At 36.7% G+C, this 9,785-nt stretch overlaps 1 protein-coding gene across 2 annotated transcripts in view; it reads left to right on the top strand.

The window, feature by feature from the left end:
* Nucleotides 1-9,785, top strand: part of LOC106679868 (AN1-type zinc finger protein 2B) — a 46,846-nt gene that overhangs the window by 30,028 nt on the left and 7,033 nt on the right. The window contains exon 4 of one of the 2 annotated variants that reach the window (XM_014419245.3): nucleotides 263-312. The exons of the other annotated variant lie outside the window; for it this stretch is intronic. Coding sequence (XP_014274731.1) covers nucleotides 263-298 — 36 coding nt within the window. The 3' untranslated portion in view covers nucleotides 299-312. The remainder of the gene's footprint in view (nucleotides 1-262; nucleotides 313-9,785) is intronic. 2 annotated transcript variants of the gene reach the window in all.

Genomic DNA, 9,785 nt, shown 5'->3' with positions numbered 1-9,785 from the left:
TTTTTTTTTTCTTTTATGTTTCTTTTTGAGCTATGTGTATTATATTTTGGAAATTGATTTCTTAATTGAAGTTTAATTCAATTTCAAAATTTAATTCCTTACTCAAGGAAATACCATATTTTTTATTATTGGCTAGTAGTAAAAAGGATATATTTTATATAAAATTTCAGTTATTTAGTTCTCTTTAAAATTTTATAACATTTAATAATCATTTTATTTGTACAGTATAATTTCTCATTTAATCTATTTATATTTTTTCTAGTGGATCGTGGAGCATATTCACTCTTGTGCCTGGTAATGGCTCATGACAAGGTAATTTTTTTACCCTATCAATGGTCTTTATAAAATCATATATTTTCTAAGGAAAATGTGATGTTTGCTGTTAATCTCCAAAATTATTACAGTAGGCCCTCGACTTTTACACATAATTGGTTCCTGAAAGTATATTATATATATATATATTTTAAATTCTTTATTGTTTTCTCTAATTTCGGTAGTTAGTTTCTTGAATTCTTTCAAAAATAATTCAAGGTTTTCATTTACCTTGGTCTCTTTAAAAACGTTTTCCATTCTTAGGGATCTTCTTTTATCCTCATTGGACTATTTGCACAACCACTTTTTATTTTCTTGCTTAAAAAAAGCAAGTTCATCTTTTGGAAAATGTGATGTTTGCTGTTAATCTCCAAAATTATTACAGTAGGCCCTCGACTTTTACACATAATTGGTTCCTGAAAGTATATAGAAATGTTGAATGTTTGAAAGTAGAGGGATGTAAAATTATATGCACCAAAAACTGTGTTTTAAAGTATTTATCTATCAATATGTATATTTAATGAAATTAAAGAGGAGTGTTAAGTGCTTTCGGGTGTTTCCTTTGTAAAGTTGTAGACAGTTATTTGAATACAACCCATTTTTTTCTTTTCTTGATAAAGATTTCTACAACATGCTGTGCCTTTCCCAATTGCCCTATGTACTTGAGATATACGTTCTCCATTGGGATCACATTCTTCCATGATAGTCAAAAATTTGCCAAGATTTGTGAAGGCTTCATTCTATTTTTAATTGTCAAAGTCTTGGCATTTTTATCAGCTTGCTCGTTCTCACTTTCATTGTGTATTTCACTGTTACTCAATTGTTGCTCAATTAAGTATTCATTTGACAGCAGTGCTGAGTGAGTTTCAATCAACTCAGTAACATCTTCTTTGTTGACATCCAAGTTTTATCCATTCATTAAAGTAACTATTTCATCTGTGAGAGTTTATGTTGTTTCTTCAAAATTTATGAAATCCTATCACTTCTGGGCATAATTGCTTCCAGGTACCTTTCATTATCGACTCTTTTATTTCAGCTCACAAGTCTCAAGTATTATTTATTGCATTCCATTTATTATAATTTTTCCAAAAATCTGTTAATGTTGGCTCATCTTGCCTGTCAGTTGCCTTAATGGCCTTAGTCATTATTTTCCTCATATTATATAGGGTTTAAATGTAGCTATCACTGTTCGGTCCATGGGCTGTATGAGTTAGGTGGTATTGGGAGGAAGAAATACTAAGAGATTTTGGGCATCCTGGAGCATTGTCTAAAATTTATAATGCTTTAAGTTGTAAATTATTATTGTTCAGTCCTTAGGGGTATCATTCGTTTAGTTGTTATATCGCTGGACTGTATATTCATAAGGACTAGAGGGGGGCGCCATATGCCACTATGATATCCACTTAACCCCAGCACCAACTAGGGAGTAAGCAGAGAATTCGAAGCCAAGCTGGCGAATGCCAGACTGGTCGCATGCTGTTGAGTGTTCTGGGAGTGTCTTCTGCTTCTTGGTACCACAGCCAACTAAGTGATGTCTTACTAAAGATACAGTTGGCAAAGGAGCTAGGGAAGAAGGAAGGATTTCCGAGAGAGCGCTCGTTTGTGGAAATTGCTCAAGATCTCATAGAAACAAGAGCTAGAGAGGTGGAGGCCCGAATGAAAGTAGAAGAGCCAGGGTGGACCTGGATAGAATTCCAACGGCCCAGAAACATGCCCAATCCTAGAAGAGAGAGAGCTAGCAACCAAGAAAACAGAAGAAGCCTAGCTAAACCCAGAAGTAATAGTCGGCGGGAGGACGGCAAGTGCCACGGTTGTAGAAAGATTGGGCATTTAGTGGCGCATTGCCCGTGCACAAGATGCTTTGAATGCTGAAATGAGGAACACATAGCCAAACAGTGCCCATATATGTACCGAAGAAGAATAAGTCAAACGGACAGAGTGGAAACAGGAGGATAGAAACAAGGGGACAGAGGTAGATGGAAGCGAGAAACTGGAGAAAGGAAGACGCAAGACATGTGAAGGGGATGTCGGCAGAGGGGCGACCGTACACTGCTGAATTATAATGTGAGAGAGAAGAGCGGCGGTCTGCCTATAATAGAGATAGCAGGAGTGAGGTACCTAGTGGACACCGGCAGCTCCAACACCATCATGTGCTGAGAACCCCTAGAAAAACTGTGTAGTGGAGACATGACACACCAGATCCAGAAATGTCAGTGTAAATTAATCACCCTGGGTGGCCCTTGTGTGGTAGAGGGGGAGGTAGAGGTAGGTTTGACCCTGTGGGGATTTAGTTGAAAGAACTTACCAGTGTATATCGTAGGGAGTATGCCGATGGAATACAAAGTGAATGTGGGTTGTGACCTGCTAGGGAAGGTGGGTGCTTGGGTTAAGAATATCAAGGGAAAATGGAAAATTAGCTTGGGAGGTTAAAATGTTCTTTTTTTAAAGGAGACGTGCTCGTGGCAACTGGGAAGACAGTCCATGGGATCATACTAAAAGAATATAAGGTTACATATGTGAAAAAGAGGAGATACCCGCAGGCGCTACGTCACCACATCCGGGAAGAGCTTCAAAGTTTAAAACACCAGGGAATAATCATTGATAGTACATCCCCATGCAATACTCCATTGTGTGTTGTTAAAAAGATGAGCGTGCCTGGTGAAGCTACCGAAAAGTATAGGGTGGTAATAGATTACAGGAAGCTGAACGAGAATATAGTAGATGAGAAGTATTTGATCCACAGATTTGAAGACATTTTGGACAGGCTGAGCAGAGCTACGGTATTCAGCACTCTGGACTTGAAAGCTAGATATCATCAAATAAAAAGGCACCCTAAGGATCGACGGCATTCACATTTGAGAGGGGCCATTACAAGTTTACAAGAATGGCGTTTGGTCTCATAAACGCCCGCATAACTTTTCAGCACCTGATGGACGAGTTTCTGAAAAGTATCGGCGAATCCGTCTGTCAGATTTACATGGATGATCTCCTAGTGTTCAGTAAGAACGAAGAAGAACACCTGCAGCATTTACACTGCGTATTCCAAAGAGTTGGGCACTTTGGGCTCAAATTATAGGGGGAGAAAGCGTCGTTGGGGCTGGAACAAATACATTTTTTGGCCCACACGATTTCCAGGGAAGGAGTTACTAATCATCACTTAGATGGTGGAAGACAATATCAGGCGGTGCATGGAGAAGCTGCAGCAGGAGCCGGTGCTTGCTTTCTCTGACTTCACCCGGCAATTCACTATCACTACAGATGCGAGTGAGTAGGCATTGGGAGCGGTGTTGTCTCAGGAGGGTGAAGGAGGAGATCACCTCCTCGCCAGTGGCGTACACCAGTAGACAGAGACGGAGACCAGATGCAGTGTGCTGGAACGAGAGCTCTTGGGAATAATGTGGGCTGTTGATCACTTTAGGCCCTATGTGTTCAGAGAAAGTTTAAAGTACACACTGACCATAGGCCCCTGCAATGGGTGGGAAAATTTAAGGAGTCTTCGGCCAGGATTACGTGTTGGAAGGAGTTATTGGGACAGTACAATATGGAAATCACATATATAGCAGGCCAAGAAAATATGGTAACTGATTGATTATCTCGTGCCACAACTGTGAATGCCTTGGAAGAAGACAACGGGGAACCGTCAGGAGTGAGACATTTTCTACAGAATTCACGTTGTGAATGATTTTCGAGGTGAGAAGTGTGTTCTTTTACAAATTCGTCCTGGTTAGGACGTTGGAGTTTTCACTAATTGATTTATTTACTTATTAAGATTTTCTTTTTATTCTCTCCTTTTTTCATATTTTTTCTTTCTTTTTTTTTTCTCTGTCAATGAGGGTACCATTTTCCTTTTATGTTATTCATTTTATTTTTTGTACAGAAGAAGGCCTTTCTTCCCCCCCCCCCCCCCACTGATAACACCCTCATACATCACACTGACATACTACTGAGCTAAAACAGTTCGAAATTTAAATTTGCCCCCATTAACTTTTAGTATGTTCAGTCCACAGGAGTATCATTCGTTTAGTTGTTGTATCGTTGGACTGTACATTCATAAGGACTAGAGGGGGGCACCTTATGCCACTATGATATCCATTTAACCCCCAACACCAAGTAGGGAGTAAGCGGAGAATTTGAAGTCAAGATGGCAAACGCCAGATTCGTCGCGTGCTGTTGAGTGTTCTGGGAGCATCTTCTGTTTCTTGGTACCACTTGTGCGTACAAGTGATGTCTGGCTAAGAAGTCAGCCCCGAGCATGGTAAGTGGGGCAGCGCAACAAATGGCAACCTTTCTCCATTGAGCAGCAGTGGCACACCATCCATCAGGTGACCCATAACATAGACAGAAAGCAAGTACCCAATCACAAATAAGAACTTTTCTACAAACACAAATGGCGATCCTCACCACACCATATTCACATTTCACCTTCCTCTTCTCTCACTATCTTGTCCAATGGTCCCTGTTCTGTGCGAGCCTTCTCATCTCCGGCATGGAGCTTCCTCTTGCTGTGCCAATTCTCTCAATCAGGTCAGCGTACATGAGCCTTGGCCTGCCTTGAGGTCGCCTTCCTCCCAGTCTTGCTTCTAGAAGCCACCTGGCTTTACGATCATCTCCAATTCTGCTAACATGACGGAACCATTTCAGCTGGCTTTACTTAATCACTTCTTGGATGGACCTTACTCCTAGTTATTCGCGTACCCTTTCATTCCTTATTCGGTTTTTCCTAATATTTTCTGTAGGAATCTCATTTCTACAGAAACAACCTTGCAGGCATGATGGTCCAGGGCTGTTCAGCTTTCCGATCCGTATAATAGTACTGGGAGAAAAACTGATTCGAATTGCAGAATCTTCACCTTCCTGCTCAACTGAGGGGCCATTACAAGTTTACAAGGATGCCGTTTGACCGGATACTGAAGGAGTAGATCGCCTCCTCGCCAGTGGCGTACGCCAGTAGGCGCCTGACAGAGACTGAGATACAGTGTGCTGGAATGAGAGCTCTTGGGAATAGTGTGGGCTGTTGATCACTTTAGGCCCTATGTGTTCGGGAGAAAGTTTAAAGTACACACTGACCATAGGCCCCTGCAATGGGTGGGAAAATTGAAGGAGTCTTCGGCCATCACATCTCACCAATAGACCAATTCCCCCCCCCCCCTGCCATAACAGGGGTGGTCCACAACATTGGTGGTGGGATACATAAAAATTTAATTTATCTTTAAGTTTTTCAAATTGAATTTTGATTTTCTCTGCTATTTTCTTCATCATTTTGATGAATAATATACATGAGAAAGAAACTGAAAGATAATAAGTGAAGAGAGGGCGAGAAAAACGAAATTAATGCTGGCGGAATGGAGCACCTTACAATTTTTTTTTCATAAACAATAATTTAAAAATAGATTATATAAAATGTACAATTACAAAATTCGACAACTGGAGGACCATGAGAAAAAAAATTAATAAGGAAAAAATATCCGGCCCGGAAGGGACCAAAATGTTATGGCGGGTAGGGGTTCAAAAGGAACCTCCTAGCGGATTTTCTGAGCAACTTGTTTTATAACCTTTCCTTTCAAAACTTTATGTTATTGTTTAATTCTAAGTTTAGATTAAAATAATCTATTATATCATGCCTAAAGTGTGAAAACTGGAAGTGGAGTGAAAAGTATTGTGTGAAAGTTTGTCCACTGAATGCTTTATTGATCTTCTAACTTGTGAGGAAGAGAATCTAGATGAGCTAATTGGCAACTATCATTACATTATTATTATTTTCATTCATTGCTGTATTAGTTAAAACATCCAAAACAATACTAACACAATCAAAACAGAAACTACGAGCAAGTATACTAACACAGCAACAAAACGGTGACTCAGCAGCTCAGCGCTGTTGTGTGACGTCATTCTTCATTTAACAGACCTAATAACAGACTCTCAACCATGTTCTATGTTATATCGTTTTAACATTGTTAAATAAGGAAATATTTCTCCATTTAACACGCTCTAACATGTTAAACAAAAGATCATAAATCCCTGTTGAACATTTGCCTTGGAGAATATTCTCCATCTTCTATAATTTTGGATAATAAGGAAACAAATTCTTTCGCAGCGTCATTACCTGCATCGGCTGATTCTCCAGTAAATGTAATATTATCTAAAGAATATCTCATTTTATATTTGTCAAACCAGCTATTACTTGCTTGAAATACCGAGTTAGAATCTTCATTTAATCTAGTCTTCTAGTCTTCATGAAACTAAGAGCCTTAACTTGAATAATTGAAAAACTCAGCGGGACACTATTTTGATATTGATCCATCAATCCATGATGACAAAGATCTTTCCATTTCGTCCATCACTATGCTGTGTCTTTTGTAAACAATCTTTGAAGATGTATTGCCACAATTTTTAATATATTCCTTAATTTTACTCTATTTGTTCAAAATTGAACATATCGTAGATCTGTTCACACCGTACAAACATCCAATTGAAGCAAAAGATTCACCGTTTTCAGAATGTTTAATTATTTCCATCTTTGTCTCGCTCGTATGACGTTTATGAGTCCTTAATTTCTTTTTCTTTGTATTAACTCAGCAGTTTTTTTATTTCTGAATCATGTTTATCAATTTTTAAGAGTGAAATATTTATTTGTTTAAAACTTAAACAAATAAATTAGCAAACCACACAACACATTGATGTACGCCCTAATGCAAGACTGAAACTGTTTTGTTCTCTTGATCCAAACAACATTGTAATCCTCTGCGATTGGATGTCCCCTGAGAGGTACATCCGATAGCAGAGGATTAAACTGTTGAATCTTTAAAAATGTGCAAAATAGCAAATTGTGGGAAAGTATAATGTGTAAAAATCGAGGGCTGCCTGTACTAGAAAATCATTAAATACAAATTTTTTTATATATAAAGCAATGCCTTTCAAGAAACTGACCAGTTAGGAGTTCAGATGAGCATTATCTGGATTATAAAGCGGTTTCTAGCTGTAAGTCCTTTCGTTGAATAGATCCATCATGAGATCCAAGTCTGTTAGCCAGTAAGTAAGAAAAAAGTGATTACTTTTCTTACACTTCCTGTTTATTATAATTGTTTCACTTTTACTTACACCTTACACGCCCATCTTATTTGCCTCAATGCAATAACTGTTCCCTCAATTCAGCATTGTGTAGCCTTCTAGATTCTCCGGTTAATTCATCCTTTTATGGCTCGAATATTTCTCACAATATTTTATGCTCATGATAAAATAAGTTTTATTTATTGGTCTTCTCTTCACTGGCCACATCCTCCCACCCCTCTGTTGATCACCTTTTTCTTAAGTTGTATGATTAATTTGAATATGTCAGACTTTTTCAAAATGTTATGTATTAAATTACTCACATATCCCTTCCTAAAACCTGCCCAATATGAGTCAAAGGAAAACTCCGATAAAGATATGTAATTCATTATATATTGATTCAGTATAACTTGACTACTATATAAGACAGTTCACTTATTATCAATTTGTATTTTGATATGTATGGGTGAATAATTAAAGTTACAAAATAAAATGTCTGTGTCATGGTCTGGTTTTAAGTGCACATCAAGTATTATTTTGCTTGACAGGATATTTTGGATATATTTGGAAGATTATGTTTATTTTTTGTAGGAACACCAATAAGTAAGTTAATGATAAGTATTAAACAAATGCTTAATTATGTTAAAACATTAAAAATTTATACTTTGGAGTTCTGTCACTGTGTAGATTCTCCTCATGTTTGTATCATGTCATTATATCGCTTACAGAAAATTTACTTGATGTATATATATTTATACAGTTATAAATAGCAATAAATAAATTATTAAAAAAAAATTTGATTCTTATTGTACTCTTGTTAAAGATTTATGTATTTCCTTCTCTTACTTTGTCACGCTAAGACTATGTGGTCTTTGTGGTGATTTACCTTTCAGGATAAATTGCCCTTTCAGGTTTTGAATTTATTCTACCTCTTCATCGAATTCTATATTTATCCTATTCATAAGAATAACCTATTCTTTTAAGGCTCTACCTTGAGTAGTTAATTATCAGAAGAAACTTAATTTTATATGATGAACACTATTTTGTTTTCTCTACCTGCTATTAAAATGGATAGTAGCTTGTTCACAGTTATGCTTTTTACTTGCATTTTATTACTATTGCTTGTTCTTAGGAATTTAATTGTTCAGTAGGAAATATGCTGTTTCTGGAAACATTTTACTATTATTGAACTATTTTAAGTATGGTGAAATCGGTCGGTAACAGTCCCGACCAATTTCACCATACTTATAATGAACCTATCCTTTTCATTATGATCTATAATTTTTGTTCATCTTGATAAATATGTATTTCACCATTCCCTATCATTGTTTGTTCATCTTGATAAACATGTATTTCACCATTCCCTATCATTGTTTGTTCATCTTGATAGACATGTATTTCACCATTCCCTATCATTGTTTGTTCATCTTGATAAGTATGTACTTCACCATTCCCTCTCATTGTTGTAGGCTTGGTATCTCATATTTTCTTTTATCAAAGTTGTAAAGAACTTATGTCCTATACTTTCGCATTTGTAACATTGACTAGAGGACATTTTTCAAACCAGAAAAACCTACAGTCAAAGGTTGAGACAAGGTCCATTATTAATTGGGAATGGTCTTAATTTTTTTTTGCTCTTAGTTTAAGATTGTCTATATAGACTGTGTTATCCATATAGACTATTAATTACTGCTGGTATGATCAATTATTTTAAATTGATTTTCAATCTTAATGCTTCTGATGATAAGGCTTAAATGGGGAGGGGGCTAGGGTTAATTATTATGCTAGAGAACTTGATGAATCTCCTAGATTAATTTGCCTGTAAATTTATATGTTTTTTTGCCATTCTACTGTTTCATTATTCTTTATGCTCCCTCTGGAGGATTATTATGCCTGAGTAAAGATTCTTTAATGCATGTACTTAAGTTAACTTACTGTATGGTACGTTATCAAGTTCCTTTTTTGTTGTTAATACAAGTCATCAAGAAATATTGATCTTTTTTTTTTTTGATATTCGATTGGATTGAGACTAAGTGCTGGCAACTGATTCATTTGATGTAAGGACTTACAAGCTAGAAACATTTATGAGACAAAAACAACATAGATGAAATTAATATTTGTAATTGCAAAATTTGGCATTCTACTCGTCTAAAAGACTAATAGCTTAAATCTTGATAGGGTGTGTATTATCTATCCTAAAAAAAGAAATCACCATGATTGATAACACTCTTGATGAGGTGTATATAGTTGACCGTAGATTGCTGATTGGAGAAGATGGTCGGGGGGTGCGGTCAGCAAAGAAACAACATCAATAAACAAAAAATATTTATTTATGCCGACGTTTCGACCTGATTTTCAGGTCTTCATCAGGGCTATAAAAACAAAAAGACAACAACCATCATTTAGAGAGAGAAAAAAAAAATATA

This window comes from Halyomorpha halys, unplaced genomic scaffold (assembly GCF_000696795.3).
Source record: "Halyomorpha halys isolate HHAL.00 unplaced genomic scaffold, Hhal_1.1 Scaffold226.1, whole genome shotgun sequence".
In the NCBI taxonomy this organism is placed as follows: Eukaryota; Metazoa; Arthropoda; class Insecta; order Hemiptera; family Pentatomidae; genus Halyomorpha; species Halyomorpha halys.
The sequence above is the reverse complement of the archived record's forward strand: the minus strand, read 5'-3'. Positions and strand labels throughout refer to the sequence as shown.